Source organism: Podarcis bocagei, assembly GCF_964188305.1.
Source record: "Podarcis bocagei genome assembly, chromosome: 13".
NCBI lineage: Eukaryota > Metazoa > Chordata > Lepidosauria > Squamata > Lacertidae > Podarcis > Podarcis bocagei.
The window spans coordinates 33925443-33945344 of record NC_138138.1 but is presented as its reverse complement, the minus strand read 5'-3'; the positions used below and the strand labels follow the sequence as shown (position 1 = coordinate 33945344).

The 19902-nt window shown below is 39.3% G+C and overlaps 1 protein-coding gene and 1 pseudogene across 4 annotated transcripts in view; both read left to right on the top strand.

The window, feature by feature from the left end:
• The window catches only part of LOC308570462 (vomeronasal type-2 receptor 26-like), a 34035-nt gene extending 29844 nt beyond the window's left edge, over positions 1 to 4191 (top strand). For all 3 annotated transcript variants that reach the window (XM_081165307.1, XM_081165306.1, XM_081165305.1), the window contains one exon: positions 2273 to 4191. In XM_081165307.1, coding sequence (XP_081021433.1) covers positions 2273 to 3189 — 917 coding nt within the window. In that variant the 3' untranslated portion in view covers positions 3190 to 4191. The remainder of the gene's footprint in view (positions 1 to 2272) is intronic.
• A 4190-nt stretch (positions 4192 to 8381) lies between these two features.
• LOC308571790 (vomeronasal type-2 receptor 26-like) overlaps positions 8382 to 19902 on the top strand; it is a 123980-nt pseudogene continuing 112459 nt past the window's right edge. Inside the window, exons 1-3 of the transcript in view lie at positions 8382 to 9179; positions 9538 to 9716; positions 10174 to 10300. The product of the transcript in view is annotated as a vomeronasal type-2 receptor 26-like (transcript). The remainder of the gene's footprint in view (positions 9180 to 9537; positions 9717 to 10173; positions 10301 to 19902) is intronic.

The following is a 19902-nucleotide window of genomic DNA, read 5'->3' as shown; positions in this document are numbered from 1 at the left end:
GTGAGCACTGAGAGCTGATTTCCTTCAGAATGGATAGGTTTGATCTTCTTGCAATCCATGTGACTCTCAAGAGTCTCCTCCAGCACCATAATTCAAAAGCATCAATTCTTCAGCGATTAACCTTCTTTTTGGTTCAGCTCTCACTTCTGGGAAACCATAGCTTTAACTATACGGACCTTTGTTGGCAAGGTGATGTCTCTGCTTTTTAAGATGCTGTCTAGGTTTGTCATTGCTTTTCCCCCCAAGAAGCAGGTGTCTTTTAATTTTGTGACTGCTCTCACCATCTGCAGTAATCATGGAGCCCAAGAAAGTAAAATCTCTCACTGCCTCCATTTCTTCCCCTTCTATTTGCCAGGAGGTGATGGGACCAGTGGCCATGATCTTCATTTTTTTGATGTTAAGCTTCAGACCATATTTTGCGCTCTCCTCTTTCACCCTCATTAAAAGGTTCTTTAATTCATCCTCACTTTCTGCCGTCAAAGTTGTGTCATTTGCATATCTGAGGTTGTTGATATTTCTTCCGCCAATCTTAATTCCTGCTGGGGATTCATCCAGTCCAGCCTTTTGCATGATGAATTCTGCATATAAGTTAAATAAGCAGGGAGACAATATACAGCCTTGTCGTACTCCTTTCCCAATTTTGAACCAATCAGTTGTTCCATATCCAGTTCTAACTGTAGCTTCTTGTCCCACATAGAGATTTCTCAGGTGACAGATGAGGTGATCAGGCACTCCCATTTCTTTAAGAACTTGCCATAGTTTGCTGTGGTCAACACAGTCAAAGGCTTTTGCATAGTCAATGAAACAGAAGTAGATGTCTTTCTGGAACTCTCTAGCTTTCTCCATAATACAGCGCATGTTTGCAATTTGGTCTCTGGTCCTCTGCCCCTCTGAAATCCATCTTGCACTTCCCGGAGTTCTCGGTCCACATACTGCTTGCCTGCTTTGTAGAATTTTAAGCATAACTTTGCTAGCATGTGAAATGAGTGCAATTGTGCGGTAGTTGGAGCATCTGCCCTTCTTTGGGATTGGGATGTACACTGATCTTCTCCAATCTTCTGGTCCCTGCTGAGTTTTCCAAACTTACTAGCATAAGTGCATGTTCCTCGCTTCCACTGTGTATTCATAACAAATTGAATTAGATTGTATCTTACTGCCCAGTGGTTTTCCCTACTTTCTTCAGTTTAAGCTTGAATTTTGCTCTAAGAAGCTGATGATCTGACCCACAGTCAGCTCCAGGTCTTGTTTTTGCTGACTGTATAGAGCTTCTCCATCTTTGGCTGCAAAGAATATAATCAATCTGATTTCAATGCTGCCCATCAGGTGATGTCCATGTGTAGAGTCGTCTCTTGTGTTGTTGGAAAAGAGTGTTTTTGATGACCAACTTGTTCTCTTGACAGAACTCTAGTAGGCTTTGCCCTGCTTTGTTTTGAACTCCGAGGCCGAACTTGCCAGTTGTTCCGATCCTCTTTTCTAATTTTCGGACATGATTTCTTTTTAATAAGTTAGTGGAGATTTGTTTTTTTTAAATGAGGTGAGTTTTGGCATACCTCAGCAACCTACTACAGTGGCCCCTCGAGTTACAAACACCTTGGGCTACAAAAAATGTGGGTTACAGACTCCGCTAACACAGAAATAGTACCTCGGGTTAAGAAATTTGCTTCAGGATGAGAACAGAAATCATTCTCCAGCAGTGCGGCAGCAGCGGGAGGCCCTATTAGCTGAAGTGGTACCTCAGGTTAAGAACAGTTTCAGGTTAAGAACAGACCTCCGGAAAGAATTAAGTTCATAACCAGAGGTACCACTGTAAAATAATGGAATTTATTAAATTAGGGAGTTACTAATGTCCAAAAAACATTTAGAGGAGGTTGATGATTTACACTTATATCCCACCTTTAATCCAACATTGTCTTCACTGTTCTCACACATCTCTGTTGTATCCTCACAAAAATCGACGATAAGCTGAGAGACAGTGACTGGCTCAGGAAGCTTTGTAGCTGAATGCAGATTTAAACCCTGGTCTCCTAGGTCCTAGTCCAACACTAACCATTGTGTGACACTGGATGTACAGTATACCATTTCAACATCATCCACAGATTTATTTGGAACTGCAACAACAATGCTCTCACTCCCTTTTAGAAATGTGGAGCTGATCAAAGGACTAAAAGAAGACAAAATGAGACTCTTCAGTTGTCTAGATAAATGTTGGTCAGCACCTTTAAATAATTATTTAAAATACAGTAATTTAAATAATTCTTCTTCTTTTTTCCAGACATGGATTCCTGTGCCAATTGTCCAGAAGATCAGTATTCCAATAAGGAAAAAACTCAATGTATTCCCAAAGTTCCAAGCTACCTCTCTTACAAAGAGAATTTAGGGGTCAGTTTAGTTACCTTAGCTATTACTTTCTCCTTCCTCACAACCTTAGTACTCTTAACTTTTGTGAAGCACAGCGATACCCCCATAGTCAAAGCCAACAACCACACCTTGACCTACATCCTTCTCATCTCCCTCCTCCTTTGCTTCCTCTGCTCCTTCCTCTTCATTGGAAAGCCTGGAAAGGCAATCTGTCTTCTCCGACAAACAGCATTTGGCATTGTCTTCTCTGTGGCCCTTTCCAGCATTTTGGCAAAAACCATCACTGTGGTTCTGGCATTCATGGCAACCAAGCCAGGATCTAGGATGAGGAAGTGGGTGGGGAAAGGACTTTCAAATTCTATTGTCCTTTCTTGCTCATTCGTTCAAACTGGCATCTGTACTCTTTGGTTGAGAACTTTCCCTCCATTCCCAGATACAGATATGCACTCAGTCATGGGGGAAATAGTACTGGAATGTAATGAGGGTTCAGCTGTCATGTTTTACTGTGTCTTGGGCTATATGGGTTTTTTGGCCATTGTCAGTTTCTTTGTAGCTTTCCTAGCCAGGAAACTACCTGACAGTTTCAATGAGGCCAAATTTATCACTTTCAGCATGTTGGTTTTTTGCAGTGTTTGGTTAACCTTCATTCCAACCTACCAAAGCACCAAAGGGAAATACATGGTAGCTGTGGAGAGTTTCTCCATATTATCCTCCAGTGCTGGATTACTGGGTTGCATATTTTTCCCTAAATGTTACATTATTGTGCTTAGGCCAGAGTTGAACAGCAAGGCACAACTGATAAACAGAAAAAAACTGAGGGAAAAGCAATAAATCCATTCAGCTCTTATATAGAAATTATTGGAAATGCTGGTGAAGGGGACGTCATGACAATTCAAGCATAGGTGCTGTCTTAAATAAACATTCCACACTCAATTTATGGGGAATGGAGTTGAAATGGAAATATCCTGCTTCAATTTGCCCCCAAACCCTACCTTAGATTTGCTTCTACGGACCTACTCCTGGAGTAACAGTTACCTATTTCACAAAAAAGAGCTGTTCCCACTCCTCAATTATCATTTATTTATTTTACAAATATATAAACCATTTATAGCCAGAAGCTATTGAAGATGTGTTCAATTAGACAGCATTCTCTTCTCACAGTAGATAACCAGATGCCTTTCAGAAATCCACAAGCAGGACCTGAATACAAGAGCATTTTCTCTTTCTCCAGTTTCCAGCAACTAGTATTCAGAAGCCTACTGTCTACAGCTGTGGAGGCAGCACATAGCCTCCATCATGGCTAGTGGCCTTGAGAGCCTTCCCCTCCATGGAAAATTGTGCATGAAAATTGACTTCTTTTTAATGAATGTAGTCATACTACATATAACATAGTTTGAGGGTTATTAGATATATTGGTTTAATATGCTTAAAATGCTATGTTTGAATGTATTGTATGTGAAATGCTGTGCAGAGATATCAACATTAGGTTGTCTCTAGCTAAATGTGTGGAAGAAAAGGGTAGACGTTTCCATTCAATTAATTGATGACTCATCCCAGATACTCTTCCAGCTACAATCTCTTTGACAGCAGGAAGATGAAACCTGAGGACTCAGTGTCCCAGTCAGTTGTTGAAGCTCAGGAATGATGAACACGTGAGATGCTTACATAGGCTCTCTCTGTGGGACCAGAGAAAGAAAATTTATTGAACTGTATTAAGGACTAAAAAGAAGATGGGACCACATTGCTTGCTGTTTAAAAGCAATGTGCTACTTTGTATTTTGCAATTTTTGGTAAGTAGCTTGAGACTGTTCTGCAATAAAGCTTTGAAACTTATTTTTATGATGGAGAGCAAATTCATTTCTACTCTGCACAATGTCCAGATAAGGGATTCTGTTTGCAACAGCTGTTAACAGAGGCTGCTTTCATTCTTTCTTAATAGTTTCAAGATGCTTTGGAGCAGGGTCAAACTGTGTTGCTGCTGTTCCGGGTAAATAAACAAGGAGATGCTGCAAATCACTTCCCATGTAATTTTGTGTAGAATGGTTGAGTACAAAGGAATACTAAATGAAAAAGCTATGGGTGCCCTCAGAAATTGTTACGTATGGCTGTATCCTAATTTAGATCAATATATCTGTGCCATTCTTGGCAGCCATACAAGGTGCACAAACCAAGTAATTAGTTCCATATTATTTAGAAAATGAAAGTTCCACCCCCACCCCTGAAATCACTAGAATGATTTGTAAGTGAATATAATTCTAGCTCTGTGCAGAAGCAACAAGACTCATTTTTTAAACCCCTTCATCTTTTGTGCATAAGGCAACTTCAAAAGCAAACAGCACATTCAAAATTGATAATAATAGCTATTATAGTAAAAAAAATTGCTGGTTTCCCCATAGCAAACTCGGCAATCAGTGTTTGAAAAAAGCTACAAAACATACACTGTTCAGAAATGAAGCCAGGGATAGGCAGGGCTCTGCCAAGCTTTCTTCTTGCCCAGTGAATTTTACACTTTCCAGATTCTTATTGTGAAAAACTGTGCCTTGACTGGGTATTAATTAACATCCCTGCACATTGCCTCACCACTGTCACATATGGACTTTGTGACAAATGACTGGACATTCAAATAGCTGTAAAGCACATTTTAGAAAATTATAAAGCACACCAAAGCAAAGCATTAATATTTATAGCTGAATAGCTGTATATGATATCTATCGTTCTATCACACATTCTTATAAAATACAGTAAGGAGATAAAGCATTAGATCCAAACTAACTCACCTGTTACGCATGACTTCCACTGAAATCAACAGTCATACCCTAACTTAAATTCCATTGATTTCAACTAACTTAATCTGTGGGAATCCAACCCAATAAGAACATGTGGTTCAGAGAAACTTAGGAATAGGGAACATAAATTAATTATAAACCTACAGCATGGATGCCCAGATGCTGTAAGAGGATAAGCTACAGATCAGTAAGAATATCATCCGCCATTCAAAAGAGGCCATAGTAACATTGCTATCATCTACATTTAATGCTATAGTTGGAAAAATGGAAAGCTGTGTTGGGAGGGGGTATTTTGTCAACAAAATCATGCTGGTGGTGATGCTGTTGCTTGTACTGCTCTGTCACACAGTGTGCAGGACATATTCTATAAATTGCAGCATATATGATGATCTCTTCCCTATTTCTCATGAATTTTACCAGCCAGGAGACCTTCTCATTGGTGGGGTTGTTTCTCAAGTCTTCTTTCTGTATAACAACCCCTCTTTCGTGGAACAGCCTACCAAAATCACAATTGGTGAACCTATGTAAGGCACTGTTTCCTTGTTCTCTCTCATTCTGTAATATGTCCAGGCCAAAATAAATATCTAGAGATGCAACATTATGGGGAAATATGCTTAAATAACAGTTTGTTTGTTTTCTTTCTGTCATGAGAATGGTGACATTCCTGCAACTTTTCTACTTGTTAATTTGCATTTCCTACCACCTTCTATGTGACTTTGCTTGACATAAACGCTAGTATGTTTTCTTCCAGGATACCTTTGCAATGAATGGATTCTTTGTATTTCTATAGGATTCCTAAAGAACAACCAAATGACGAATTATGCCTTTCTATAATTTTGTCACACCTGTTCTTCCCACACTTTCTTCCCTCTCATCCTTGGCCTCCATCACTGCCTCCTCCACTCCACTACCAATCCTCAGTTCTTTTTAATATTTAATATTATTATTTTTTCAATGTTTGTTTCTTTTAGAAATAATATAATAATCTTTATTGCGGTTCAACAACCCATAACATAGATTCAGAATAAAATACAGATATATACAGACAACTTCCCAGGGAAGGGAGACCGAAGTGTTATTTGTTTAGTCATGGGTATGTTGATCTTTAATTCGTCTGACTACTGAAAGAAACTTTGCCGCGTTTCTTTCTTCATATTTTTCACAGCTCTGCAGTTTGCATGGTCTGTTCCCGCCTTTCTAGTTCCTTCAGCTGACTTAATATAAATTGTACATATTTTTGCCTATTTCTTGTTTCATTGAAAGAGTTGGCACAAAGTTTCTCAGTGTATTGGGTAAGTGATAAAAAAATGAATGAAGAGTTTCACAGTATAAGTTTCATCATTTAGACTTTGCTTTTAAATAACTAAGAGAAAATTATAATTGCCACATCTATCTGTTTACTTTATCTTGAGGTAGGTTTCGTTGTTGGCACTGAAAGGGATTCACTCCAGTAAATTTAGGAACAGCACAAGATTTATCCTACCATATTTTGATGATTTAGTTATTCATGGGGTGAATAATTTATTTAAACGTCTTACTTTATTTTAACTTGATCCATTATCGTCTATGGTTTTCCAATACAACTCAAATTGGGAAGCATACAGCTGAGTGATGACAAAGATTACACCTGCATTTTTTCATTGCTGTTGCTGCTGTTTTATTAAAATGCTGTTATCTCTTATTACAGTTCAACTCCTAAGAACTATCAGCACATCCTGGCCTTAGCATTTGCTGTCAAAGAGATAAATGAGAATCCCCACATCTTATCAAACATGTCTCTGGGGTTCCAAATTCTCAATAGCTACTACACTGGAAGGATGACCTATAAGGCCACCCTGAGCTTGCTTTGCACAAGGCATAGGTTTGTCCCGAATTTCAAGTGCCACCACCAGAACAATCTGATAGCTGTCATTGGAGGAAGCATCTCGGAGATCTCTGCCAATGCTGCAATCATTGTAGCAACTCACAAGACTCCACAGGTTAGCTCCATGAATTGGGGTATGGGAATTTAACAAATGTGGAACATCATCTTGATATTGAATGAGCATTTGATATCTATCACAGTTATATCTTGGGTAGCAAATTGGTTAAATATGGGCTTGAGGACAATGGGTGTGTTTGCAAGGCATACTAAGCAAAGCTGGCATAGCTGGCATGGCTGGCATAGCTGTTGTTCCACCCTGCGGTTAAAATTCAGGAGAGGAGGAAGGCAGAACTGAGTTCCTCTCCAGGAGCCCACATATTCACACACATAAATAAGCCATATGTTGGCTTTCTGAGATACACAAACCAGACCAACATATTAATTTTATTTATTTATTTGTGCCGATTCACAGATCATTGGAAAATAGTATTCAAAAGTGCTCATCAAAAGAATTGAATAAGCTTGTCAACATTTTTATCAATGACTTAGATGAAGAGTGGCACATGCTGCAAGACTGGGATAATTGTTAACATCAATGAAGGCAGAAATAACATTATTATTTTGTTGTTGATGTAATGGATATTACATAGGAGATTAAATTCAAGCAACACAAAGCAATGTATTTAAGCAAAACAATCAGATGCACAGGTACAGGATGTAGGATGTCTGATGGCAGTAGTAGTATGTATGAAAATTGTATCATAATTACATTTGCTGATAAAAAGTCAAAACCTAAGTCAGCAATAGGAAAAGAAAATTTTAGTCAATAAAATTTTAGTTTGCTTTAATGGAACCATGGTTTCTATGTTAAAATGCTCAGTTATTTAACATCAAATCACAGTACCTCCTTGGGGGTATTAGATGCAGTTTTCCATGTTCACTTTAGGATAAAATACACCAAGAAAATCATTAAAATACAACAATAAATTACTGGATCACATTACAAAAAGACATAGGCTGAAATAGGCTGAAACCAACATTGGACACATGACTGAAGTTCATTGGGCACCAGAGAAGTTCAACAATGGAACTGATTAGCAGGATTTATGAGTGGAAATGAACATCTGGCAATGGAGCAATGGGGGTATTCTCCCTTAACAGAGTTCTTTGAAGTGGGTCTAGGAAGTCATCCGTTTAAGATCTTCTGGCTCTGTATTGGAGAATGTGCCCCACCTCACCCCTACAATGATTCAATGATTTAACACTCACTATTTTTCCATCAGAAAAAATATGTATATATTTTATTTTAGCTAACTTATGGATCATTTTTGCCAGTACAAGGTGTCAAAAGGCTATTCCCATTTTTGTACCAGATGGTCCCAAATGAAACCTACCAGCATATGGGAATTGTGCAGTTACTTCAGCATTTTGGATGGACGTGGATTGGGCTCTTGGCTGTGGATGATGACAGAGGGGACAGGTTTTTACAGACAATTGTGCCAATGCTTTCCCAGAATGGTATCTGTTCGGACTTCATAGTAAGATTGCCAAAATGGAATTACCTAGATGAAATTCTAAACAGGATTTTGCAGCAATGGGGATATTATGAAGTGATATTCGATAGAAAAACCAATGTGTACTTTGTATATGGAGAACCTCCATCCTTTCAAGGCTTGAGACTGTTGCTGTTTCTAGCACCGTTCTTTAAACTGCCACCTCTGGGCAAAGTGTGGATTGTAACTTCCCACTGGGATTTTGAATCACTTTCTATTCAAAAGATATGGGATATACAAGCCTTCCATGGTTCTATATCCTTCACTGTGCACTCAAATCAGCCAGTAGGATTCCAAAGGTTCATTCAGATGGTAAAACCTTCCTGGTCAAAATATGATGGTTTTATCCAGGACTTCTGGGAGCAGACATTCAACTGCTCATTAAAAATGCCTAAGGAAAATAAAGTGGAAGAAAAGAAAACCTGCACAGGGGAGGAGAAACTGGAGAGCCTTCCTGGAATTTTGTTTGAAATGAACATGGTTGGCCACAGCTACAACGTCTACAATGCTGTCTATGCTGTGGCACATGCTTTGTATGCCGTATACAAATCCTATTTCAGACACAGAAGAATGGTAGATGGAAGAAAATATGCATTTCCAGAGGTGCAACCATGGCAGGTAATTCAATACTGTTTACAACATTCATTTATCCATTCTTTCTGAGTGAATTTTGAGACAGAGCTAAAAAGCAGGTCTGATCTGCATAAAACAATTCTAACAAATTTGATTTTTTGTTTTCCTTATATTTTACCAGCTTTTCACATTTTTAAAAGTACTGACAATAACATGGAATAGTGTTATATTATCATGGAGCAAATAGAGAACAAGGATCATATAAAGCTTTAAGTCCACAAATATATTTTCCATAAGAGCAGGAGAGCAAAAAAGAGGGAAAAACTTAAACAGGTTGCTGTGAATCTCACACAATTAATTTCAAGACCTAATTGTCCCTTTGTTAATATTTCTTTCAATCTAGGTCCATCACTTTCTAAAGCACATTATATTCAACAACAGTGCTGGAGACAGTGTGTACTTCAATGAAAATAGAGAATTAGTTACTGGTTTTGATGTTACAAACTGGATGCTCTTCCCTAATGGCTCAGTGGTTAGAGTGAAAGTTGGAAGTCTGAATCCTCAGGTTCCTCCAGCCAAACAGTTAACCACTAAAGATGACCAAATTACATGGCACCCATGCTTTAATCAGGTGTGTTGTAACTGCTATGCTGGGTAGCATTCACCAACCCTATTCAACTGCCCACACCACACAAAATTAAAATCACATGATGAGTGGGCAGGAGCTAATTTGCTGCACCCACTCTTTGTTGACCATCCCAATTACTTCCACATACTAATGACTGACTGTCATTTCTACCCACATAGGCTGCTAATGCAAGTTAGAACTTTTACTATGAAGAGTTCAAAATACTTGTGGGGGGACTGCACAAGTAAAAAAAAAAAGGCCTTCTGTAGATATTGAGCTACAGAAATTAGTGACATGTGTGGCAACTGAGGCTTTGGATTCATGGACACACACACACACACTATATTGGAGGAGAATGATTTAAGGTAGCTAATCACTTATTACTGATATCTTTTATAAAATTCTGTACAGGTGCTTCCTATTTCGGTATGCAATGACTACTGCTATCCTGGCTACAGCAGGAAAAAGAAGGAGGGGGAGAAATTTTGCTGCTATGATTGTTCTCAATGTCCAGAAGGGAAGATTTCTTACCAGAAGGGTAAAAGTCATAATATAAAGAGATAAGCAAATCTCATTAACAAGACCTACTAGTTTATTCATGTATTTATTTGGGTAGAGAGTGATTCATAAAATATACAAGAATATCATTCTCAATACAGATTTTTCTAATCAACCACATAAAATGGTGAAGATGAATTAGGACCAACTACAGTGGTGCCTCGCAAGACGAAAAGAATCCGTTCTGTGATTCTCTTCGTCTAGCGGTTTTTTCCGTCTTGCGAAGCAAGCCCATTGACAGATTAGCAGATTAGCGCTATTAGCGGCTTTTAGAGTCTTTTAGCGGCTTATCTGCTGATCGGATCAGCTGATAAGCGGCTTAGCGCTATTAGCGCTAGGCTTTTAGCGGCTTATCTGCTGATCGGATCAGCTGATAAGCGGCTTAGCGCTATTAGCGCTATTAGCGCTATTAGCGGCTTTTAGCTGCTTTTAGCAGCTTATCTGCTGATCGGATCAGCTGATAAGCGGCTTAGCGGCTTAGAAAAAGGGGGAGGGGGGAAAAACCAGCAGGAACTTGCAAGACATTGTCGTCTTGCAAAGCAAGCCCATAGAAGATTTGTTTTGTGAAGCACCTCCAAAATGGAAAACTCTTCCGTCTAGCGAGTTTTCCGTCTTGCGAAGCATTCGTCTTGCGGGGCACCACTGTATATATGTTGCCTTAAGGGACGGGGGTCGCGCTGTGGGTTAAACCACCAACCTAGCAGTTTGAAAGCATGTCAAAGTGCAAGTAGATAAATAGGTATCGCTCCTGCAGGAAGGTAAACGGCATTTCCGTGTGCTGCTCTGGTTCAACAGAAGTGGCATAGTCATGCTGGCCATATGACCCGGAAGCTGTACGCTGGCTCCGTCGGCCAATAAAGCGAGATAAGCGCCGCAACCCCAAAGTTGGTCACTACTGGACCTAATGATCAGGGGTCCCTTTACCATTACCTTTTACTTACATCCTAATTTATAGCTGTAGTAATTCTTGGCATGTGAAAAGTACTTTGTGAGTGCTTGAAGTACTGCCACAGAAAACACCACAGAACTCTTATAACCACCCTACAAGAGAAATTAATATTATTATTCCCACATTGTAGATTAGTGCAAAACTGAGAAAGAAAGGCTTGTAAAAAGGTTACCTAATGATATAATGTCTTGTGATGAGGTCAGAATCAGGAATTTATTGTTTTCCTTAAAAATACTAAGTACATCAGCTCAGTTTAAGTCACTATGTAGAACTGCAAAAAAGCAGCAAGATGCATTCTGGCTACATCCAAAACTACTTAACATCTTCCTTTTTTTCAGACATGGATAACTGTGTCAATTGTCAAGCAGACCAGCATCCCAACAACGACCAAACTCGATGCATTCCCAGGGTTATAAGCTACCTCTCTTACAAAGAAGACTTAGGGATCCTCCTAGTTATCATTGCCATTTCTTTCTCTCTGATCACAACATTAGTACTTGGGACTTTTGTGAAGTACAAGGACACTCCCATCGTCAAAGCCAACAACCGGACTCTCACCTACATCCTCCTTGTAGCCCTACTCCTTTGCTTCCTTTGCTCCTTTCTCTTCATTGGACAGCCTGGAAAGGTGACCTGTCTTCTCCGACAAACAGCTTTTGGCATCATCTTTTCTTTGGCCCTTTCCTCTGTACTGGCAAAGACCATCACTGTGGTAGTGGCATTCATAGCAACCAAACCTGGAGGCAAGATGAGGAAATGGGTGGGGAAAGGATTGTCTAATTTTATTGTCCTTGCCTGCTCCTTTATTCAAGCTGGTATTTGTACTTTATGGTTAAGTACTTCACCTCCATTCCCAGATATAGATACACACTCATTGAGTGGGGAAATGATATTGGAATGTAATGAGGGCTCAGCTACCATGTTTTACTGTGCCTTCGGGTATATGGGCATCCTATCCATTGTGAGCTTCATTGTGGCTTTCTTTGCCAGAAAGTTACCTGACACTTTCAATGAAGCCAAATTTATCACTTTCAGCATGTTGGTGTTTTGCAGTGTTTGGTTGTCTTTTGTTCCAACCTACCTGAGCACTAAAGGAAAATACATGGTAGCTGTGGAGATCTTCTCCATCTTGTCCTCTAGCGCTGGCTTACTGGGTTGCATCTTTTCCCCTAAATGCTACATAATTGTGTTGAGGCCTGAGATGAACACCAGGGAGCAACTAACCAGGAGGGGGGAAATGAAAGAATATAAGTTCATCTCTTTTTTCTCCAACTCTTAGACATATTTCACTGGAAATGCTATTGAGAAGAATAGATAGGAATTCATGGATGGGTGTTTTCACACATTTTTTTTTCTTCTGAGTAGACTTACACCAGGTACAGCTCCCTCACTTGACCCACTATAAGATTTTTCCTCTGTAGCAGACTATAGTGCTGCTACTTGAACAGTAGCAGGGGGGTGGGGTCATGGGAGCAGGATGGATTAGCATGCAGCAAAAGCACAAATCCCTGTGAGACATCTAGGATCTATCATAAGTTCTCCTTAATTTGTATAATAATGTTTTCACAAAACTTCTCATGCTCCATGCTTTCCTGTATATGTAACTGGAAATAAATTCATGTGTTTCATTCAAATTGTGTTGCTCCACAGGGTCGCCAAAACATTTTGGAGAATAATCTGGAGCAACACCTGGGGTTTCAGACATACATATTAATATAACTTTTGGGTGGCTAACTGCTTAAGCTTGGTGTGGGCTCTTTGTTCCAGATGAATGGATATGTGAAAGAACATCCTGTAACATTTTAAAAGGGATAGGTGCAATCAAAGGCAATTTGTTCTGCCTCAGCACAATATTTGACAGGGCTCCAGTTTAAAAAAAGGCTTCCTCACAGGGATGAGAGTATAGTCTTTGTGGGGCTAAATCTCAGTTGAATCAAAAGCATTTCTTGTTCAGATTCCATAACCTGGTTATACAAACTCCAGTATGGTAGTCTGCATTAGCAGTAACATTAATCCAATAAGCAGGCCATAGTTAAAATCTTCCAACACCAGGTTGGTCTTCAACAGACAGGTTTTTTCATTTCCTAATCTATATTACATGGGCTAACAGTTCTAGGGCTAATGCTATACTGGAGCTCAAATTCTTCATAGGTCAACCAAAGAAACTATTTAATTGAATTAGGACTGAATGAAGGTATAACAAAATTCAGAGATGGGGAAATGGGTGGTTAAAAGAGTTTTGTGTCCACTTTCCCCCAGAGCTGGATTATTGCATCTGTTCCCCTAAATGCTGCATCATTTTGTTGATGGCTGAGCTGAACAACTGGAAGCAAAGAGGAAAGAGACAAAAAATGAAAGAATATAATTTCATTTCTTTTTTCTGTTCTTAGATGTATTTAACTGAAAACATTGATGGGAAGAATGTTGCAAGAGTTTATATATCGCAACAGCATTTCTCTTTCTGTTGTGTTAAGAAAGGAAAGACACTTCCAGTATAGTGAAAGTTCTGCCTCTTCCCACCAGCCAACATGGGATTAGTAGTTAAGATCCAATGATTCCTGATGGAGCTTCTTCTGCACTTTATATACAGGTCCAAATTAAAAACAAAGGAAGGATAGAAGCCCAGCATGCCTGTTCCACTTTTAACAAAGCCATTATTGTCAGATACTTCCCTTTCTTTGCTTCCTAGGGTGATGTGGACTGATGCTATAATGGAGCTTGGATTCACACCACGTGAACCCCAAAAGTCTTTTCAGTGCTCAGGGGTAAACTAGACTGGGTGAAGATATAACAAAAAAATCAAGAAGCAGGAAATAGGTGAAAAAAATATTGGACATGCACTTACTAAATGGGAGTTTGGTACATTTGGGCAAACAAAGGCTTATTCTTCATTATCATCTTCAGTGTGGCTTTCCTAGCCAGAAGATTATCCTGCAATTTCATTGAAGCCAAATTTATCAAACTGACAACATGGGATTTTGCTTTTGTTTTGGTTTTGGAAACAGTTATTCATTGCACCAATCTACTTGAGCATCATTGGATAAAGTTGCTCATGATAAATGTAGAGGATAAATCTATACTCCACTTTCTCTACAATTCCCAGAGTTACCCCTGAAGAGGGATTGATTGTTAAACCACCCTGGGAATTGTAGCTCTGGCAGAGGAATAGGGATCTCCTAAGAATTGTGTAATGATTTGTGAGCGAACATAATTTTAATTCTTGGCAGAGGTATCTTGGACTTACTGGGATATGTGCCTCTAGCTTTCTATTATCCCTCAGAATTGTAGGAATTATGTGTGTTTGTGTGTGTGTGTGTGTGTGTTGACTCTTAACAGTTTTTTCATGTGTGATGCAACTCCAATAGTCAAAAGCACACTAGAACATTTTTTAATACCTATCATTATGAAAATTACTGATTTTCATTCTTTTACACAATGGACACCTGGTGCCTGTTAGAGCCATGAATGATCAGCTTATGATAAAAGATATAAATCTTAATGATGTTGAGAACACTATTTAGGCACAGACACCACTGACATTTCTGTGTGTGACTTCCCCTCCTCATTTATTCAGTTAGTTCTGCCACAATTTTTATCTAAATAATGACTATCCCTCATTCTCAACCTTTCTACTTGCCCAGTTAATCTTCTGCATCCAAGATTCTCATTGTGAAAACTTGGAGCTTGTTGATTAGTGATTATTAACACACACACACATGGACCCTGCTTTGTCCTTATATGTCTTATGAGCATTTGGATGAATTAGTAGATATTGCCCCAAGGTTATACTATTTTTTTTACCTTTGCAAACAAAGGCAAAGTTAATACAGATAACATATAAAACAGTAAAATCAGTGTAGTAACTCCAATCAACAGAGGCAGTAGAAAAACTGATAGCCAGAAATAATGCTGGAGTTATGGAAATATACATGGAAATATTTCCCCATGGAAATATACATGGGGAAGAGAAGTTTTGTCAATAGGATCATACTTCTTCTGATGTTGCTTCTCATACTGCTTTGCCATACTGTATACAATAAACATTCCATTAATTGCAGTATATATTATGATCCCCTCCCTATTCCTCATGAATTTTACCAGCCAGGAGATCTTATCATCGGCGAGATTGTTTCTCAAGTTGTCATCCTGTATGATAGCCTCAATTTCATCAAACCACCTACACAGATCTTGATTAATGAACCCGTGTAAGCCATTATTCTCTCTTCCTTTCTCATTCTAAAATATACAGTGACCATAATTACTGAGGACATATCACTAAGAAATACTGTTCTTTATGTACTTTTACAATTAATGCACCCTGTGTATTTTTAGCACAACTGCAGAATAACTGCAGAAAAATACTTAAATGATTTATTACAATCATTTGTCCGCCTTCCCCCTCCCCCAATATATCCTGTTTTCTTGTCTTTAAAATTTTTCATTTCATATTATCATGTATATAGGATACCATCATGTTTCATTCATAGGAACAATGATTCTGAATAATTTGGGTTTGCTGTTCATGTTGTTTTAATAAACCAGGCTGTACTTTTTTTTCCAGTTCAGTACCAAAGAACTACCAGCATGTTCTGGCCTTAGCATTTGCTGTCAAAGAGATCAATGAAAATCCCAACATCTTACCAAATATATCTCTGGGATTCCACATCCTCAATAGCTACTACACTGCAAGGATGACCTATAAGGCCACACTCAGCCTGCTTTCTGCACAACAGAGGTTTGTCCCTAACTTTAAGTGTCACATTCAGAACAACCTGATAGCTCTCATTGGAGGGTGCATCTCTGAAATCTCTGCTAATATGGCCATCATTTCAGCAATTCACAAGATCCCACAGGTAAGCTGTGTGCATGAGTGTGTGGAGATTTCACAATTGTGACACACAATCTAGATTTCAACAAAGTTTTGAAAATGTGTCCGGCTATATTTTGGTTAACAAGTAGATTAAATGATGGCTAAGTGATAGTATCATCTAGTGCGGTGGTCTTCAACCAGTGTGCCATGGCACACTGGAGTGCCTTGAACGATAGTCAGGGGTGCCGTGGGCAACACTCACCTCTGTACCTCCCCCCTATGATACCCTCTGGCATCTCTGCCTCCCAAAGGCTTGTGTGGCTTTTTGCCTCATGTTCAGCTTGGTCCAGTCTCCATCTGGCAACTAAGGTGGGGTGGCATCTTCTTCCCAAGGCTCCCCATAAGTCAGTGTGAGGAGGCACTTTACTTTGGTTAGGGAGTGACTCAGAGACCAGGAGCAGTGGCAGCAGCTGCCCAGAGGAATCCAAAGGAGAGGGGGGGGAGGAAAAGAGGCTGAGGGAACACTCCACAAAGGAGGGTGTTCAAAAGGGGGGGGGGCTGCTGGCTCTGCAGGCAAGGGGTGGCATAAGTGGAATCTGAAGCTTAGAGAATGTAGCTGGCCAATGGAGCCATGGACTCAAAAAGGTTGAAAACCTCTGATCTAGTGGATAGACAGCTTATTAGAAGACAGTATTCATTTACTAAACATCAAAGTGGAAGGAGGTCAAACCGTACCCTCCCGCCCCCCGAAAAAGCTCTATTATGAGCCTGAATTGAAATTTTGAATAATGTTATCACTGACTCAGGTATAAGGTTGGAAGTAATCCGTATCAATCTGTATCTGATAAAAAGTGGAAAGGTTATTAACATTTCTAAGGATAGGTATAAAGCTCAAAATGCAAAGTATAAATTTCTATAGGATGTAGTATACATGACAGTTGTTGTACGTGTGAAAGATGTCTAAGAATGATTGATCTAGCTATTTATCTCTTTATATCACTTTCTATACACTGTTAATCCTCCGCTGGGAGCCTAGGGCAGCTAACAGTATGAAAGTCTAATAAGAATCATGAAGCAATAATATTACAACAGTTAAAAACATCAGCAAAAGACAATGAACAATCATTTAAATAGGCCTGGACAAATAAAAACGAAGTTTTAAAGTTACTTATAAGATTTGCTAGCAGGAGCAAGGGACAGCAAGCAAATGTTACTCAGGAAAGAGTACCATAAACTGGACACCATAACAAAACGTTCCCTGCTTATGGCTCTGGTTTCATTTGAACAAAATCTAAATATCAGGCTGAATTAATGAAACCATAGTTTCCAAGGTACTAAAACTAATAGCTGAATTTTATTTGTGCTATTCAGACCTCATGTGACATGTTGTGTCCATTTCAAGGCTGCTGACATACAGTGTATATGCTATATAGGCACGGGTCTAAGGGAGGACTGGGAATGCTAAATCTCAAACTACTGCACAGCATTTCAAATCAAATCATTAATCCTACTGGTTAGGGACGAAACAGAAGATGCCTGGGTCCATATTGAACTTGTCTCTTTCATGTCAAGATTTTCCTTCTTAAAATTATCAGATTCAGTGATAAAGGGAATTGACTTTTAAAAACGATGTTGACATGGAAAAATTAAGGGAAAATCTTGCCCCTTGAAACATCTCCATTAACTCCCTGCTTTTAGACAATAATATAAATACTGGCAATATAAAGAATGGGAAAACAGAGGTTTATATGGAATTTGAGATTTACCATGTAAACAGAGAGCAATAACCAAAGAAAGGTTAGAGGAAAATCTAAAAGATCTGCACCCTAATTGGCTCTAGCTTCTCCAATATTGTTAATACATTGCTAAACATGTTGAAGAAAGAGGGGAAGAATCTCATTCTTTTAAGGTATTTGAATCAAGGTGTATTGAATCCCATTGTGATATGAAAGGTATGGTTTCATTGATTTGTGGAATATTACATGGGAAATGCAAAGCGTTTACACATAGTATGGGAGACTGAATTAGACTGAATTAGGCAAAGAAATCAATGGCAATGAGTGGGATGGAATATGGAGGATCCCATCTTCAAGAACCATTTCATCTTACCGTCAAGAAGCTACTTTGTTCTCTCTTTTTTGTAAATATTTTTTATTAATTTTCAATTAATAACATTCCAATTGGTAATGAATCAAATCAAATCTTGCCACATCATAATACAAACAATAAGGCCAATTATACATTCCAAATTAAATAAATTTCAGGAGGACTTCCCATGTTCTGGATGTTGAGAGAAAGTCTCTTTCATTTGTTCCTTCATTCTTCTCTCTTGTTTTCCCCCAGTTTCATAAGTCTGATCTTAACCCATTGTTTTATCTTCACAGTCCCCGCTGTATGACTCTCTGTCATGTCCAACAAATCTGTATTTCTATTAACATGCAGGAGGCAGTTTATTCTGTGTTGTTGTCATTTGAGTAACTTTCAGTACAGTCCCCTCAGTGGCCTCAGTCTTTCATTTCAGCATTTTATCTTCCAGGCTCTGGGCTTTCTTCCAACTCTCCTTCATTTAATAAGATTTATGGTGCAGCTATCTTTCAAGTCTTTTAATGAGTTAGTATTCCAAATGTGAGTCTTCCATAGGAAAGCAGTGCTGTGGGGTATATTGCAATAATTGTTTGGTGGTTGTTTAGTTTCGTTCCTCTAAGATCTGAACCTGCTCCCCTGGGCCCTAGGGAAGCACGCCAAAATAAAAGATTCACCCTCACTTTCACATCACACCATATATTTAAAAGAAAAATCCAGAAAGGTCACATTGGATATCTGCTCACCTGGGACTCCGGGTGTGCAGCCATTGCTCCATAGCACAGCTGTGGTGGTTCAGGGAAGATGCACTCTTCCAGGTGTAGCCAGAGGAGGGGATGCTGGCGCTGCCCACCCCTAGCTGCATCAGACCCTCAGGTAAGGGTGGGCAGTGCCAACTCAGCCAATTAGAGGCTGGGGCTTGGGGCTGAAATCAGCCCACCCCTAGCCTATTTAAGGGGGTGGTCAGGTGTGGCCACTGAACAAATTTGTGTTCTCCTCCCAGACCATAGGACCCAAACTCTGCAATTCTAAGATTGTAAGCAGGATGTTGAACATGTCAGCCTACTGGATTCTCTGCAATTATAATGAATTATCTTGTAATGTTTTTGATGGCCCACAGCTTCCCTGCAACTTTCTGATTCAGGGGCATAACATTATCTTTTCCATCTGAACAGCTCACTTATGGATCATTTCTGCCAGTACAAGGTGCCAAAAGGCTCTTTCCATTTTTGTACCAGATGGTCCCAAATGAAATGTACCAGCACAAGGGAGTTGTGCAGTTACTTCAGCATTTCAGGTGGACATGGATTGGGCTTTGGGCTGTGGATGATGACAGAGGAGACAGGTTTTTACAGACAATTCTGCCAATCTTTTCCCAGAATGGTGTATGCTATGACTTCATAGTAAAAATGCCAAAGTGGAATTATGTGGATGAGATGATAAAACTGGGCTTTGAACGTCTGGAAAGCTATAAAATTGTCTTTGCGGGAAAAGCCAATATAATGTTTGTTTATGGAGAACCTCCTTCCTTTATGGTTTTGAGAATTTTGCTGTTGGCAGCACCATTCTTTTCACTGCCACCTTTGTGTAAAGTCTGGATTGTTACATCCCACTGGGATTTTGCATCACATTCTCTTCAGAAACTCTGGGATATACAAACATTTCATGGCTCTATGACCTTCACTGTTCACTCAAACCAGCTGATAGGATTTAATGAGTTTATTCAGATTATAAGGCCTTC